Below are 18406 nucleotides of genomic sequence, written 5' to 3' on the forward strand. Positions count from 1 at the left end.
TCTAAGACTGAGTTCAGGTAAATAATTTTCAGGTCTGTATTGCTCCCTGAGCAGTATGAATATGTAATTCATGTTAAGAGCTCTGACCTCTTCACAGTTTGCATTATAATAGTGACCGTAAAGAATGCTATCTCATTTCATTTGTTATGGACTTGTGTGACACTTAAGGGCTGGTTTGGAGATCGCACTTCTGGCATGCTATGCAGGCTCCAAGAGAGATGCTTTAGAGAAAAATGCTGAGCAACAAGCTTGCACTCAGTATTTGGCTAATGCTTTTTATAGGCTTGGAGTGCAAGCAGAGTTTGATTTGCACACACTTTGTGGACATTCCCCTGTCAACAAACTTAGCTTCCCCATCAGAAAAATGCAAGTTGTGAAAGTATACATGTGATTTTCTTTCCTTGTATTTTTGCCTTCAAAAAGCAATTTTTTAAGCAAACTATGAAGCATCAGCTTTTTGCTGCTTGCTGGAGTGAAACTGTCAGACTTCACAATGCTTGGCTGTTACAAATATCAAACATGAATGTTCTGCCACTGGAAAGCCACTTGTCAGAAGCTTGATGCTCTGAACTACTAGTGATTGCTTTGATGCTCCAAGTTCAAATTAACCAGGAACTACAGTGAGTGGGAAAGTGGCTGACTTGATTGTCCAAAGTGCAGGAAAGAGGAAAAGTGAATATATTTCGAAAACTGAGCAAAGCTTTAAAGTGATGAATGCCGATCATTTGAGGTGTGTGATAGCAAACACAAAGCCTCAAGCATAAAATCCTAGCATCAATAAAATAACTTGGATGTTTGTTCTCCATTTGAAACAATTTTGATTTTATTACTTGTATTAGTATGTACTTAAGTTTTTATTCGTTCTTCCAAAGTGAATTCTAAAATGTTTGTATATGTACAGCTGCTATATTACATTCCAAGTCAGCAAAATAACACCAATACAAAATTTGGATTTCACTGATGTGTGTTTCTGTGTGCCTTGGGAAATCTTACCTTTGTGTTTTTGTGAGACTTTCCCACAAAGGAATTTGTTATGTGAGTACAGACTCGCTGGTTAACTCTCAACTAATTTTAACTATTAACATAGTAAAATTCACTGGGTTAAACTATAGTCTTGAACAAATGATGCAGCAGATGTAGTAATAAATGCATAAGACTTTTAACAAAAATTTTCTTTTTATTTGAAATGGAAAAGTGAGTTAGATTACAGCAATGATTTCTATGTTATAATAACTTGGACTAAGCTAATTCTAGATAGAGCAGCTGAATACAGCTTTTTATGAGCTACCATATTCACTACTTCAGTTACTTATCTTAGGAGACAATAGATGTTCTGAAACACCTTTCAAACACGTGTGTGTATATGAATTTATAGTACACATAGTACTATCTTGTATTATTTAGCAATGTTTATTGAGGTTCAAAGCTTACTGAGATTAGGTTTGTGGAGACTACTTGTAGAAATGGCAGAAAAACGACTGAGGTTTTTTTAATGTAGAAGCCATTATAAAATCTTTTCTTGCTAAGGCTAAATTTAGGTTCATTAAAAAAAAAAAAAAAATTAACTGAAATTTGCTGAGTGAATGGATTTGCAGGAAGAATTTCTTTTTTCAGTGGCAGAATTTCCTGATATTGAAAGTAGCCAAATAAAATATCCTGCCATGTCAGTTAGATTAACATTTTAAACAACACTGTAGATGCTGAAGACATAAAGGCATCCATGTTGTATAAGCTGAACATATGAAGAGATCTAGGTCTGTATGTTTGTATCTCATAGTAAGGAAATTAATTGTAAGCACTACCAGTCACTTTCAGTATCACAACTGTATTTCATTGCTGATCTGAGGTAGAGAATGTGTTAATAATAGGGCACCACCTGTTGGTAAGGAGAACAGTTTTTATCAGATGAATTCAATGTTGTTACATAGAAGGTGCTAAAAAATAATTGGAAATGTGTTTTCAGGAGGTAGTGTAGAACATAGCATGTGAAATAAAACTGAGGAAATGAAATGTGGAAAAAATAATTGCCAGTCTGGCTTGATGAAAAGGAGCAGCAATATAAACATATTTAGTGTGGGTGTAATGCATCAGTGGACTGTGGCTTACAGGAAAAGGCACTCGGATGAAGGGGACAGCAGTAAACTGACAGCACAGTACAAACGTTTTGTAAATACTGGTTGTTCTTACTAGTGAGGTGAGATCTCATCAAGAGTTTTAGTTAACTTTCAAATTCTGTTGCTCTCATAGCTCTTGCAATAATAGCAATTTTCATTATTAACTAATGTGCATCGTCATCAACTCAGAACTATTAGGGCAATTGTGTGGCCTGTGTGAGACGGTCTTCAAATCCAAAACCGTAAAGTTTCATTATATTCTCAGTTAATATTATGACCCATTTGATATTTGAAAATCGTTGTGTTAATGCACTGGCTCTTTAAATACTGCACAGACAGCTTCCAGATGCTATAAATTTTCTGCTCAATTTGGATATGGGAATTCAGTTGTCTGTGAGGGTTTTAAGCAAACGTTGAGAATCAGGAGTTATTATTTCAATAAATTTTCAATATTCATTTTTATGTAGGGCAGGGCTAAGACTCCTAGTACTGCTTAGCAATGGAAATTGACCTGTCATGTAGTTTCTTCTATTCATGCTTATTTTTAATTGTTAGTAAGCCACTTATCTTTTAATTTCATGTCCTCCCCACCCCCCATGTTGAAGTCTAAGGTAGTGGTTAAAATGTTACCTAAAAGCATTGATAGCTTACTTATGTTGACTTCCAGAGATGTTCATCTTTTGCTCTTCAAGACTTCTTCAACCAGCCTTAATAGTGATTTTTACTAATCTACCAGTGACTATAAAGTAAGCTATTTATTTAGGAAATCTACTTAGGGTTCTTTTGTGGCTGCTCACAAATGGCCATGAATCCCTACCTTCTATACAAGTTCAGAGTTTTGTTAGAAAATATGGAACAAATAATATCTAGTAATTTTTTCAAGTCCCTTTGCATTTGGAACATAGTAAAGAACAGGAATAAATAGTAGAATGATTTTTTTAATAACTTAGATTACTACTTTCTGTTACTACTGCTGCTGTCATCTCTTTTGTCCTACAAGGCTGTGAGAGTTTTGCCTGAGTTTTCACTGAGAACAACCTCAATTTCTTTTACTGCTGTGTTGCTTCCATTAACTGAAGTTAGTTTATTAGGTTTGTCATCTGAAAAACCATCACACAGAGGTTTAGTATAGGAATTTCTTTGCAAAGCAGAAAATAATCAAAATGCAAGCTGTCTTTCCTACCAAATATTTATTAATTAAAAATCAATAAAAGCACTAGTTCTGTTGTGAGGTCATGTTATACATCACATGTAAGTTTTGGATATTATACTTTGTTGAAGTAACTTAATCTGTATTTTCCTCACTGTACCATGACCCTACAGCAGTATCTTTTAATTTTGTCTGCACATGTACTTCTGCATCTGAGTTATTTTCAGATCAACCTGTCTCACAAAATGTATTTGCTTTTAAGCGTCAAAGTGGCTCTCTCTTTTGTTCAGTAAAAGGGCATTCTTGCCCTAACAAATTAGCATATCACAAAATTTATTCCCTGTTCATAGAGAGCAGTACCCATTATGAGAAAGTACATGCATATATGGATCACCCCTGTGGTGTTTTATCTTTATCTTATCATCAAAGCTTCTAACTTGGTTTGACTCTGCCTTTTCAAGCTCCTATTCTTTTCTTTAAATTTTTATTAAATTTACTAAGATTTTTGCAAAGCTTAGGTGTCGTTATTCTTGACCATAAAGCTTATCTGTTCACCTCTAATACAGAGAAAATAACCTATTTATTTTTGTTACAGTTTTCTCCTTTTCCAGTTTCAGCCTTCTCTTTGAAATCAGTCTGAAGTATACAGCTGTGTTGATGTCCAAGAACTGTTGAAACCTCAAGGATGACATGAAACTGTCTTTTTGTAAAAACAGGGCCATGCTGTCTCCCTTCATAAGAAACCAAAACTGAAGAATAGAGTTTTAGTGCTGTTTTTTGAGTACAGAACATACGAAATGATGAAAAAGCCACAGCGAGAGCCAGGAGATGCTGGGTAGGGTTCATCCTGGTAGTAGTAGCTGGTTGATCTCCTTCCTGTCAGTAACTTTCCCTATCAACTCCTTTACTTTTGTAAAGTTTTGTACTGCCAGATCGCTTGTTGTATCTCTGAGGTAGCATGAGGCTTGATCTATTCATTGTAATTTTTGAATCAGCTTAAATATGTCATTAAACATAATGAGATTTACTTCTAAAGTCAGCCACCCTGTAGTTGATAGGATTTTTGCCTTTTCAGTTTCTTTTTGTGCTGAGATGCTCTTTTCAAATACAAGTACAGACATAAGGGCTCACAAGGTCTGCAAGACATAGTCAGATGGAGCCTGGAAGATTGAGACTTATTTTGTTAACTAGATACAAGGTTATATTCTGCCAAATCATTTTATATATGGAAAAACAAACAAACCCAAACTGACAGTTGAGTCTTAAAATTTATGTATCTAGATTTCCTGTGGTTCTTAGTATTCCATGGTTTCAATTTTCCCATGTCCACAGGGGTGTTGCTGGCTGATGGAGTTTGTGCTGGTGCACACTGTGGTCTTTCACAGAATAAAAAGGCAAGAAGAGCGATGGCTTGGATCAATCTCCTTTACAGGCTACTTACCATCTCTGAGAATTTCTATTTGTTGAATTTGGAAGTAATCAGGGGCTCAAAACCTGTTTTTCTAGTTTATTTGTGAAAAATCACATAGTGATTTTTGTAGGCTTTTTTTCCATGGAAAGCTAGGCTTAAAATTCATCTTTCCTTAACTGAAGCACTTCTTCACATCTGTAATAACCCAAAAAGCAGTGTTTCGGGTAAAATCTTGCCTTTTTTAGCTACTTTGCAACACATTGCAAGGCTGATGCTGGAAAGCAGAGCCTAGGGCTCACCAGTATCAGCAAGGTTTATGGTCTTCCACAGCACAGCCCAGAGGAAGATGGCCGGGACTGTCAAGTTTCATTGGACAATATTAAAACTGAGACTTTACTATTCTAATTGAGAGGGATCTAGATTTTGGGATTAGAGTTGCTTTTCACTCTTTGTTATCCACCTCTGTTAAGCAACATGAGATTGATGCTCAGCTTCTTGGTGTATCCTTGTACATTGTGACTGTGTATTGAGAGCAGAGGTAAAGGATGGCCAAGCATCTGTGTAGCATCTTTACAGATAATCATTCAGTAATTGCAAGTGAGCTTATAGTTGTTAGAAATGGCACCTGCTGCCCACTCTTTGAGAAGTATCAAATGCAGTGACTAGCTAATTTTAGGATTTGGGTTTTTTTTTTTTTTTTTTTTGAAAATTGATAAATAGCTGATCCCAGAATACGTCTGAAGATAGATACTAGCTTAAGGAATCCTATAACAGCAGGCATTTCTACACAGAAATTGGTCTTCAGGGTGTGCTTTTTAAAAGGGAAGTCAATAGTCTGACATTTGTAGTTTTTCGACAAATATTTTAGAATTATGTTGTCGCAAGTTATGTTATTTTTTATGTAAGAATATTTAGGAGATATCTATAACAAGAACAAAAAGGAAATTATATAAATAAGATGACTGTTTTAGGCCAATTTAGGTGTACTGAAATATTGACAATTTGACAGTATCTTTTTTTATTTGTTTCCAAAAGAAAAAATTATTACCATTCTTTTTCCCTGCAGTTCATCTATTTCAGTATTTTAACTTTAGATTTCAGTTTGATTTAAAAAAAAATCTCATACTCCTAATGCCTGGTACCTGTAGTCTGTGAAATTTCCACGTTCTGATATTCCTTCTGGATTTTTTCTTTTGTGCATTTCTACAAGTGTGTAGTTGAAGTGAAATTGTATTTTGTTCTTTGGAAACTGTGAAATACAGAAATAAGAGGGTAATGCCAATGTACTAAAAAGAGACTTATTGCAAAGAACAATGGGTTGTGTATTTATTACCGCTTGTAAATTGTATTGCTGGTCTAAAAATGTCTAATGCGTAAGACCACCTTTCCAGCACGTCTTGTTGCTCTGCAAGTTTATTAACAAAAAAAGTAACCAGAAGTTGAATGTTATGCAAGAATTTATTATCAGTGCATTATCTTTGCATATATCTTTCCCAAAGTCAGTGTTATATAAAGAAAATACTTTCTGGGACTTTTTGAATTCCCTCTCACCTCACAGAAGGACAGAAATGAAGAAGATGCCCTTGAGTGGGAGATAATTTCATTTACACACAAAGTTCACAGTTCTCTACCTCATATTTGAGGTCAGCGTAGGGAGATGATTATTCTAAGACCTCTTCTAAATTGCAGCTTGTAAAATTGTGATGTGAATATTACTTTTAATGTTACAATAGTTAAAATTTTGTAGCTGTATTAAACTAAGTTCAACAGTACAGATGGACTTTTTATGGCTGAGCCTGACCCAAAAATAATTTCCTTTGTATGTATCATTGGGATTCAGCTATTAGGCGCTCTGGTGGATAGACTGCTTTCTGCAGATCTGCTGTCTTCAGAAAAGTCTCCTTGCCTTTTCTATGTAACCAGCATGTACTCAGTAAAAATTATCAGCATGGGGACCATGCCTCACCGTTAATGCAATGTGACACATCTTGTCTTCTGGTTCCTAGATTGATTACTTATCACACTTTCTTACAGATATTAAGACTGCACATAAAATCAAAATTTTAAAAATCATTCAAACAAATGAAAGTGACCATATATCACATCATCCGTGTATTCATGGTCACTGAGTAGTAGCCGAAGTCATCTGGCACTTTTATTGAAGACATTCAGGGTTGCCTTTTGGGCACAATGTGTTACTGCTTCAAGGGACGTAATAGTTTGGCTGAGATTCAAGAAAGTGCTGACTAACACACAGCCTCTCCAACTGTTGGCTGCTGTCTAGTTTGCCTCAGAATATCTTAATAAAAAGGTAGCTGAGAATATTTGCTAAATTCCTTTGCCTCCACTCAGGATCTAGGATATTGACATTTCATGCCAGAATAATGTATAATAATGTATATAATGTGATGTGGTAGCAAGTACATGAACTACAGAGTTACACCGCTTTGTGCCACTTCCTCTCAGAGCCATACACAGTTTTCCAAACAAGATTATACAGAGCTCTTTTTCTTACTGTGCTGAGCTGAAAGGCTTACGTTCTGAGTATCTGCAATCTGAGACCTGCACCCAACCTTTTTAAAATTTTTTTTTTAATAGCTTGCAATGTTACTTGGTATTTAATCTTATTTTCTGCAGTCATACTAAATTATTAACAGCATTCAGGTAATGGGTTTAAAATGCCAGAAAGATGTCTTTTTTGTCCCCTTGTTGGGATTAGCGATTGAGATAAGCAGAGGAACTGAATTTATTAGAAATAATTATAAGACTAGGAAAGGGTTGAAAATATCTAAGAGAACTTGCTGTTACTTTAGTAAGTTCTTCATTAAAAGATGCCATTATGCTGTCATCAAAATAGTCCCCAGCTTTACTGTTCTTCTAAGATTTATTATTTCTAGTTGGCATTTGAATGCTACAGATTTTATCCTGTGGGCTACTAGATTGGATATGACCCTACTATAACTCCTGGCTTTGACTAATGGAGAGTGTTTCATTTGGAACAAAACATAACAATTAGCTTCTTAAACTGTATAAATTGTAAGGACTGGGTCATAGTTCTTTTTATTCTCCAGTCTCATTCTAAAATCAAATGTTGTGTCTAAAATTCTTTTCCTAACAGTAATCTCTCTTGAGAGGCAAGCAGCAGGAATATTCAGCATTTTCAGTTGATGTCTGTAACTAATTTTTTCGTTCTTTCATGATGAAATGTAAGTTCAGTACTATGAATGATTTTAACAGCAAGAATAAAATGAGCCTGTTCTATGGGAGAGTCTTTGTGGCTTTTTTTTATATATTATAATTAATTGTAAACACTTATCTTGCTTCTGTATTTCTGGGTGTGAATATGTTCTAGGCAGAGCACAAGGAAATAACAGTTAACTGTGACAGAACAATGAATGGATCGCAATTCAATAAAATTCATGTTTCTCAGCCCTCAAAAAAGCCAATAAAACCCCTAAATGCTTACCCTCTGCAGTTTGAGAGCAGCTCCTAACATTAAAGAGCTAGAAAGCTGAGATGGCAAGCCTTCCTAAGGAAGAAAGAAAAGAAACTGTCAGGGCCCAAACCAGTGTTGAGTCAGACCCCAGTCACAGTAGCCTGTCCATTTGCTGTCTTTCTTTTTGCTATAGAATGTATAATTTTTGAACTAATCAATGTCTATTAATATCTAAGGTGCAGGAGGCAAAAGGACAAAAGCACAGAAGAAAAAGTGTTCAGCTCATATATAAGCATGTTCACTATGCAAGGACCAAACACAGACTGCTGTTATTTTATGTGTTGAGAGGACCATACACTAGAAGCATGGATGAGCGAATGTGGGGAAGCCTGGAGGACAAGAGTTATGATCCTTTATTTAAGTACTACAAATGGAATGAATAGGAAGTTCAAAGTTTTTGTGTGTTTCCTGTAAAAATAGAATGTATCACGAATTAACTAAGTAATGTAACTGCAAAAAGATATAAAAATGTTGTGAATAAATGTGTTAATGCAGTGCAGAAAGGAAAGTGTATTGGTAGCAATGTTTTTCTTGGACTACACAGTTTCTTTTGAAGCATAAAGCATGAAGGTCCAACCATTTGGCTTGCCTGAGCTGCCCTGAATGAAGAGGAAATATCTTGGACACATATACATTAACTATATTATAATATTTTATATAAATAACAAAGCTTATTCTTCCAATTTTTATATTGCAACATGAAAACCAACAAAAACGTAATTGGACCTTGTTTTGGTGAAACTAATGCATCAGTATCTGGTTTGATGGCAGTGATTGCAATTCTTAGTGAGTTCTCAAGAGTGCTCATAAGAGGATTTTTTTAGAAATTTCATTCTTTCTGTGCTTTATCCTTGAGAATACTTGTTCACAAAAGTGCGTACTGCTAAAAAGCAATGGCATGAATTAGACATGATTGTGAAGTAAAGGAGAACTTTCTCTTTTGCAGATATTGTATTTATGTTGTCTGGAAAGTGTAGTTACAAATATAGGGGAAAAAAGTCTCTTTTTTTTAATCTCGAAACCTATTTTCTAAATCTTTTATGAAAGTGGAAGACAAGGCTGCTTGTTTGTCGCTGTTCACAGGACTGTGTTTAGCAAATGTATCAAAAGCCATGAACTTCTGTCATATCTTGACACAGCAATGTGTACTGTACCTGTCCCATCTCTTGATTTCAGCCCAGACAGTGCCAGTGGCACACTGATGTTTGGTTGTTGCTGAGTGATGGGTGCATGCCTGGGGCTGAGCTGGGCTACACAGTGTGGAAGAGCTGCTGCTGTGATGGCACAGGGCAGGTGGTAGCCACAGGATAGGCTGGGGTGGGCTGCATGCAGCCCATGGGAGATGGATTGAGCATGCCTTCCCATATGTATGGGGAAGTTTTCTTTTTCTATAGTGAGTATTAGGAATTTCTGTGCAGCTTACACTAGATATTTGTCGAGAGAATCAGTGCATTAGGAAGGAAGTTCTTCTCAAGGATTCACAGCTTTCTTAAACTTTGTTTATAGAAAAATCTGTTTTTCTTTGACCATTGCTTATAGCGTTTGATTATTTATGGAAATATTCCATAGAGTTGCAGGGCAGGTACCCTAAATTCTGTCTCAAGAAAAGAATGCTATGTGTGTTAGAAAACTGTATTTCCGTGAAAACTTTTTATTTTTATTTTGTAAATGAATACTGCAAAGCAACTATAATAAGCAGTCATTTAGCATTGTGTCTCCATTTGAACATGCTAATTTGGGGATTGTGTTAACATTCACTAAGTACTATTGGTATAGTGAATTTTTCTGTTTTGCAGCTGGTTTAGCCATTCCAGTCTGACAATAAACATAACGTATACCGTAAAAATAAATAAATAAATAAAACTAGTGTAGAAAAGTGGGGGTCTAGCAAAAGGGCACTTTGTTTCTTAAACATGTACCTGCTGTGATGGTTCTTTTCTCCTACTAGGTACAAGATAGTTTTAAATCAACAGAGCTCCTAGTTTTCTCTTTTCTGCTCTTTGATTTAGACAGTCAATCTGTTGCTATGAAGTATAAGAGCTTTCCAGTGTAAGATTGATAATAGTAGTGAGGTTACTTTGCACAAACTTTTACACCTCTTTCCCTCTTGAGTAAGATAAACTGTGTTGGTTTTTTTAAAACTCATGTTTACTCATTAGACTTTGATCAAGATTACTTGTGTAGTGTGACTATTAAAAAAGAAGGCAAATTTTGTGTTTTATCTGAAGATGCCAGACTTTACATTCACTTGATTGAAGTTGGATCCAAGCAGTAGTGTTTGTTTCCTCTCCAGCTCATAAATCAATTTTCATGAGTTACCCTGTGGTTCAGTTGTTGTTTAGATCTTTAATGGTGACTATCATCATAGAAGTTCACGTTGTTTTTTCCTTAGTTAATTACTGGGAATAAGATTTAAAGACTTCAGCGGAAGTCAGAAGTTTTTCTGAAATGGCAGAAAGTCTTTTGAATGGACTTTGACTGACATGTTATTGAAAGTCTAAGCAAATGAGAAGATAGAGAACTGCACTTTGAAACAACAGGATTCTGTGCCAGTTCTTAATACCTTAAATAGCAAGCAGTGATTTATTCCCTATTTACTCCCTATATGAATACATCTGGTGATTAGTAAAACATTGGCCTCGCAGACTAGTCCTCAAGTTCAGTTATTTCTGCTCTTTGCTGTTTCTTTCTTCCATTGTCACCATTTCTACCATCAGTGGTAGATGGTGACAGATGTATAACTTAACTGCCATGTCCTAGCACTTACCCTTACCTCCTGGTTTAGCTCTTTATGATTCTTTCCTACCTGTGTTCTCTGGCAAGCTCCCAGTGGGTGTGAGAGACAATTTACCAATCAGTTAGAACAGGTCATTGTTGCTGGTCTTCTATATTGTTTCCCTTCTTCTTTCTGTCTTGGACAATGATCTGTTTCACTTATTTGTTTAAAACGTTCTCAAAGCCTCTCTCCTTGCTAGATTACAAAGTAATCTAGTAAAAGGTAGTAAAAGGCTTGCTAGATTACAAAGACTGTCCTCAAACTGCTGTAGCAAATTAATACTGCATTCTGTTCATAAATCACAAAGGCAAAATAAAGTGATTTTTATATAATATTGCAGGGATTGTCATGTATAGTACCACGAGTTTGATTCTGTTTGACTGGTGAGCTGTCTGGAGACTAGGATATGTCTTTTTATCCCTAGTGAACTAGGGGCTCAAAAAGAGAGAACTGAAATGAAATGAGAAATGCTTTCTTATGGTAGCATCTGCCTCTGGCCCTGAAGTAAAATGTGGCCTTGTATCTTTAGTGCTTCTTTGCGCCATTCTACTATTCTGACCAGTTCAAATAGCTTTGATATGGATGGTTTTTGAGTGTATATGGGAAAACAGGTGTGGAAGGAGGCTTTCCTCTTCTAAAACGATCTCCTGTATGCCAATTTAAAAAATAAATTAAAAAAAAAAAAGCATACTTTCTGGTGGATCCTTTTCTAGTTTGTTTTAAGTCATAGAGATGCTTTGGAGTCCTCTACAGAAGGTCTATAATGAGTATTTTAGGAACAATGTGTTGCTTGACTTTTTTTATTGTTATGATTTTTATTTATTTATTGTCAAATTGGTAAGTCTGAATATACCTTGTGTCACAATACCTTGTGTGTGCTTCCTTGAATATTTCAGCTCAGATCTGGATGAATTTCCCTGTCCCGATCATATTCTGTAATTGGCAACAGTAGCAAAATTTGTATTTAGTCCTTCTACCATGAAGCTTTTTCAAGCTCTTGCTGTGTTTTAAATTAATTTTCCTTCTGCCATACACGTTTATACTTACAAAATACTTGCTCTTCAAATTTACCAATACTAGTTTGCTGCTTTCTTTTTTGATGTATAAACAAAGCCCTCTTACATCTTTATCTGAAGTTGGCTAAAATGTAGCAGTAAAGTGACAGAGAATAGTTATGTAAAAGACAAGAATTAATGATGATTGTTAGAGAAGGCTGGATAGAAGGAAATCCATTATAGTTTGAGATCCTTGTCAACAAAATTGATGTCTAGCCAGCAGCTTAATGTCCTGTATTTTTGTACTGTTACTTTTATCTGAGTGTAGGATTTTCTATTTGGCCAAATTTAATGAATTCTTTTTATAATTTTTTTTCCAGACTGCTTCTTCAGTTTTCAATAGGTGTTTACTTTAATAAAAGAAATGCACAAGTTAATAAATGTCATGGTCTATGCAAACACTGACACCACTGTACTGTTTTGCACACCTGGTATTTTTCTATGAAACCCTGTGCATTAGGAGTAACACTTTTTTTCCTCTTTTCTATTAAATGGCAACTTGTTTTTTGAAGTACAGATTTTAAAATGGAAAGATTCACAGGTCTAAAATGAAGATTCACAGATCTGCTGCTCTTGACACTGTTCAAAATTTTGCAGATATATAAGAAGCAACATAACACTATTTCCCAGAGGGTGGTAATCGGAGGTGGCCACAGCAAAACTGTCTAAGGACCTAGCAAATTAAATACAGGATAGAAAGCAAGCCCTTTCTTCTTTGCATGATAGGAGCAGAAATATTTGAGTCCTACAGTGCCAAAGTTTTACTCTTTCATAAAATGATACATGAAAATACATCATAAATGTAAGAGAATTGCATAAAGTTTAGTCTTGAGAAGAGTTAAATTTTATACAGGAATCTCAAAAAAATTGATATTCTTTAATACAGAAAATCAACAGATTAAGTCTTTTCAGCTGAAAACTATTCTTTTTTTGTTCCAGAGAACTTAGATGATTGCTAGCAGTGATGGCTTTTGGGTTGAATTAGTTGGAGTTGAAAGTCTTTAAACTCATCGTTAACATCCAGTAACAGGGATGGAAATTCTGCAGCTTTATTTTTAATTTTATGCTAATTTGGACAATGTCTTGTGACTTTCTTTGTAGTTATTTGAACTGCTAGGCCCTGAGGGCTTTGAACTTATAGAGAAGCTCCTACAGAACAGATCTGTGATTGTGGAAAGATCTTTGGCTTGTCAAAATGATAACAAGTTCCAGGCTCTGCAAGGTAAGCAACAATTAAATTGTTCCAAAAAAAACCTCGTTGGTAATGGTGGGGTGTTTATATCAGAGTAAATGAGTGCATGTTGCATATTTACATTTCAAGTGTATATGGGCATGTATAATTTTTAAATAACTGTATTGACAGTTGCATCTATTCCAGTGCACTACTATGACAACAAGTTGGTAGTCAGTTATTCCTCATCTGCTATACTATCCACCTCAGAGATATCATCACATAAACGTCTTAGGGAGAAAAAACACAGTAACAACCACTTCTGGAAAAAAATATAGTTAAACCAAAGGATGGATATATGAAAGGAATAAAGGAGTTCAAGTTTTATACTCTGATTTTGTTTTTATAAGATTAATAGCCCACACAGAGTATTAGTTTTAAAATGTTCTACAAATGGCTGCTTAAAAACAAGTGTTCCCTTTTCTGTCCTGACAAAAAGTAAATCTGACTGAATAGATTGTGACTTGGGATAAATCTTGCAAAGGTGAAGCATCATGAATCTACTGTGTGTTCACAATGCGTGAAAAAAAAAGATAGTTAAACCTGATACTGCTGGACTCTTGTATCCTCACAATAATTTCAAAATGCAAATAAACCATAATTTGTCTGTCTTAAATATAATGTTATTTAGGCAAATGTTTGGAAGTTCACCTTCTGCTGTACTGATGATTTGTCTAAACTCATCAGAAAAAAACAAGTTTTATTTGCTAGCGATTTCAAAGCAGAAACTATAACAAGATTTTGTTCGTGGTGGAGTTTTTTTGCCTTCTAAAATAATCACAAGAAAAAAATAATATACATCAGAAACTAAACTATTATAGACTTTCTGCATTGTGAAAATTTTTACGAAAGTATTTTTTTATTTAATAAAATTGTTTTGGAAACTATTGTAAATTTATTCTTCAGTATGTCATCCGTAGACATTTCTGCTAGAATGTAGAGGAAGAATATTTTCAGTATTACACTTTCGAGAAGAGGTGTTTCCACTGTTGGCCTAGCTTTTCTTTCACTGTAGTAAAGAAGTCAGTAATGTTGGAGTATCTTCTCTGAGGCTGAAGATGCTCTGTCCCAAGTTCAGTTTGTTTATTTTAATAGGGCTCTCTTCTTTTCATTTGATTGAAGTGTAATCCCTAAAAATGGGCACTGAAGTCTCAGCTTCCAGAAACTGTGGGTGGGGAAGGGAGCCATTTGGATTTGGAAAAACAGTCAACTTTGAGCTCTGTGTGTCTTGAGGCACAAGGCAAGGCAGTGTGCATATACTGATTGTTTATAGCATGACTATTATAAAAATTCCACTGCTATAAAGGTGATTGTTGTGCTTATCAGACAAATAAAGTAGCCCTAGCATGTTATGTCTGAGTTAAATTTAGGCAGAAAATTGAATCCATTGTTATCCCCTTTAAATACGAGACAGAGAGAGTTAATGCTATTGCTGTGGGCATTCTGACAGTTTATTAGATTTTTTTTCAACAATATCTAACAAGTTGTAGGCACTTCATTCAGTATGCGTGCTAGAGAAGTACAATTTTCACTGTTACTGTTGGTAAAAAAAAATATATATGTGTATCAGTGGCACAAATTCTTTAAAATGTCATTCAAGTGAGTTTATTTGATAAAAAGAAGTATTTAATTTTCAGCTTCAGGGGTAGACTGCAGCTGTACATTCGGAATAACTGAGTACACTATATTCAGTCAAACCTCTATAATTAATAATCTGTTTGCAGAATTTTGAAGTCAGATGTTTAAAAATACTGATACCGTTAAAAACAAACAAAAAAAATCCATCCATTACATATAGAAGACTTGATTATGTCTTTAAGTTTGAAGTAAATAACAATAAAGGCATTGGAAAAACAGATGTGATTGAGCTTTATCGAGTTCCTTGAATTTTTTGTGTACTATAACTGTTCAGTTGTGTACTGTAACTGTTTAATCCTACTGCTTTTCTGCATAAAAGGAAGGAGTCCTTGTGGCTGTACAGAATAAGATTTCTTAGTTGTTCAGGGAAATTAAGCTGTTGGTATGCTTTCAATGCAATCATGTTATATAGTAAATACACAGTAAATGCTAGGTAAAGAGGCTAGTTTAAAAAAAAAAAAAGAAACAAGAAACCTATGTTTAGTCTACATGCATAATCTTTTTACTTAGCAGCGTATGCACATAAGGTGACAAATAAGTGACTTTCCAGTGTTGATGAAATTATCGTAAGTCCCAGAAAGGTAGCCCCTCCTTTTGCTGCTAGTTTGCAGTATTCCCCCTCTTGCTTTGGGATTAAGAATTTTTCTTGTATGGTGATTTAAAGTGTCCTGCCTTCAAGTGATGAGCTGTTACTACTTATGGATTCTTAAGACCAACTTCTGCATAATTAAGTAAGGCTAGGCCTTTTAAAAATACATATATTTAGAAGAAAACTGGGCAACAAAAATGGTGGAATCCAGTACTTAGGAAGATGCACACATGTTTTGATGTTACAGAGCAGTGCAAGAAGTTTATAGGTGAAAATGCTAAACCCAATTATGGCTGTCAAGTTACAATTCAGTCTGAACAAGAAAAGCTGTTAATGAAACAGTATCGTCGTGAAGAAAAACGAAATGCCAGAAGAGAAAAACAAGCTGGGGAAGATGGAGAAGTATCTGGGGAAGGACTTATATCCTTTGATCCCAAAGAGCTGAGAATGCAAAGGTAATAAATGCCAAAAGTTGAAAAATACTTGTGTTGTAATTGCTATTTCAACCTATCATAAATGTTTATTTTCTTTTAGTTTGCTCTGTGGATGTGGTGATTCTGACTTCGTCACGTTTTATTACAAGTGTAGAATTTGTTTAATACGAAAGCCTAATTTTCAGGAAAAGACAGCAGTGATCTGCTTAATTAGAATCTTCTTGGTCTTATCTGTGTGGGTTGGAGATGCAGATTGGAGGGGCAGGCTATCTTTCTTACTTTCTGTATGCACACTGCTTGCTTAAGATTTATGAACTCTGTATTAAATCTATCAAAACTATCTTTTATTTTTCTTCTCCAGATTAATGGGTACTATTTTCCATGTTATCAACTAAAGGTAGCGGGAAGAATGAGGGAGGATAAGAATAAGAAGCAAATAAGGTGTTGCATTTTATACTGAGAAGAATATAGTGGTACTGGTATTTAACTGTGAATACTTCATGCTATATTATGTAAAAAGATGCAAAGCTGCATTAGTTTAGGGAGCCAGCCTTGCAGTGATTGTATTGATTTTTATTTAACAAGTGTGCTATAAGGACATCGTTTAACTAATGCCAGTGAATAACACAGTAAAATTCCACTGTTAATTTTATACAATGCTTTTTTTCCTTACTTTTCCCTAACTCTTGTTCTGACTTTAATGTACCATGCCCAGCTTTTGTGATAGCTGCCTACAATAAGCAGAATTGCTGCTATTTTATGTTTACAGGGAACTAGCACTTTTGAATGCTCGAAGTATGCCTATCCTAGGTAGACAGAGAGAGGTGGACTTTGAAAGAATTCATTATCCACATGTTTATGATTCCCGAGCTGAAGCTATGAAAACATCAGCATTCATTGGAGGTGCAAAGGTATGTGTTTGATGCATGGCCCTTCTACAGCAATACAACTATCCCCATGAGCAAAGTGCAGCAAGTTTCCCTTTGTTCTCTGGGAGATTCCCCTACTAATGGGAATCCTATGCATCAAGCTGTGCTTCTTCACATAGTATTTTCAATACTCACATATTTTGTTGACCCTAAAAGAAATAAATTCATTCATATTTATAGTACAGATTATTTTTATTTGTAGAGTCACTTAAGTCATTAAAATACTGTTTTTCTCCTTCTAGATTTTGTGAACCATTGAATTGACTTTATGAAATTTCAATTCTTGCATGTAATAAAGTGGAGTTATCTTTTATTTTTCTTTTTTTTTAATCCTTTTGAAACCATTTTATGAGAAGTAAAACTGATTATTTTCCATTTAGGAAGTTCTATGCTATCTATATAATGAATCAAAGAGAATTGCTTTATTTGGGATTCCTTTTTTAAGAAGGAAAGTAATGAAACATTGTTTGAAGTGGCCTAAAAGTAATTAAATTTCCTGTTTTCATATTTTCAATTAATTTTCTTGTAATACTGTTTTAGGTGTTCTTACCAGAATCAGTTCAGAGAGAAAACAACAAAATGTATGAAGAGGTGAAGATCCCCCATAGTGAACCAATGCCTATTGGCATTGAAGAGAAAATTGTTTACATTAAAGACTTTGATGAGGTGAGTAAAGCAGCCGAGAGACACAAAATTAATTTTTATTTTGCTATTAAAACAAATTAGGGGAAAACATTACCACTTAATAATGTGGTTTTTAATGTGCAAATGTAGCCATTAAATTTCACCACTAATTTTGAGAATATTTGTTGGTGGATGTTGCTTAGTTCATGACGAATCTGATCACGGAAATTCCTTCTTTAAACTACTACTTTGTGAGCTGCAGTTCTCAGTTCCTTTGTCATTACCTATTCAGTTATCTGTGGTTTAGAACTGTGACTCGAATCACTAAAATGCTCCTTAAAAAATAAAGTGAGTCTGGGCTTCTTTCTCTTCTTTCTGTTGACTTCTGAAGACTGGCTAGTGACTGCTCTGCACTGTTGTGCAGATTAGTCTTATAGCATGATGCTGGTGCATAATAATGTACTGTGTACTGTACAGGGTGCAAAACCTTCCAGAATACTGCTCTGGAGTAGGAAAAAGGCTGCATTATTAATTTAAAAAAAAAATTAATAAAAAAAGAAAAACAGCAATAAATGTGGCTTAGTATTCACAGTCTAGAACCAGCAGTATTCTGTCACATGTACTTGCTTGCTTTTCATTGTGTGTATCAAATCAGTTAAAGAATGGAATGTCTGCTTCTGATTTCAGTGAGGACACCAAGAGCAAGTGCATGTGAAGAAATCTTCGTTTCTTAGTTCCTCAGTGGCATACAGCATGAAAAAATGCTTTTCCCTGTAGGAAAACAGGAAATGAGAATATAAATCTACTTCAATTACCCAGAGCATTTTATTGAGGTTTTAGTAAGGATTGTCTTACCCTGATTTAACTCTTTGAAAACAGAGGACAGTTTAATTTTAAAATCAGAATCTATTATTTCGTGCTTGGGTGACAGTACCTACTGCCATGTTAAGAAGTGACTA

At 34.9% G+C, this 18406-nt stretch overlaps 1 protein-coding gene across 1 annotated transcript in view; it reads left to right on the plus strand.

Moving 5' to 3' along the window:
• ASCC3 (activating signal cointegrator 1 complex subunit 3) overlaps nt 1-18406 on the plus strand; it is a gene marked incomplete at both ends in the record, with an annotated part of 243679 nt that overhangs the window by 15388 nt on the left and 209885 nt on the right. Inside the window, 4 exons of the mRNA XM_079532681.1 lie at nt 13104-13224; nt 15708-15915; nt 16664-16805; nt 17364-17489. Coding sequence (XP_079388807.1) covers nt 13104-13224; nt 15708-15915; nt 16664-16805; nt 17364-17489 — 597 coding nt within the window. The remainder of the gene's footprint in view (nt 1-13103; nt 13225-15707; nt 15916-16663; nt 16806-17363; nt 17490-18406) is intronic.

Source organism: Tetrao urogallus, assembly GCF_951394365.1.
Source record: "Tetrao urogallus genome assembly, chromosome: 2".
Lineage (NCBI taxonomy): Eukaryota > Metazoa > Chordata > Aves > Galliformes > Phasianidae > Tetrao > Tetrao urogallus.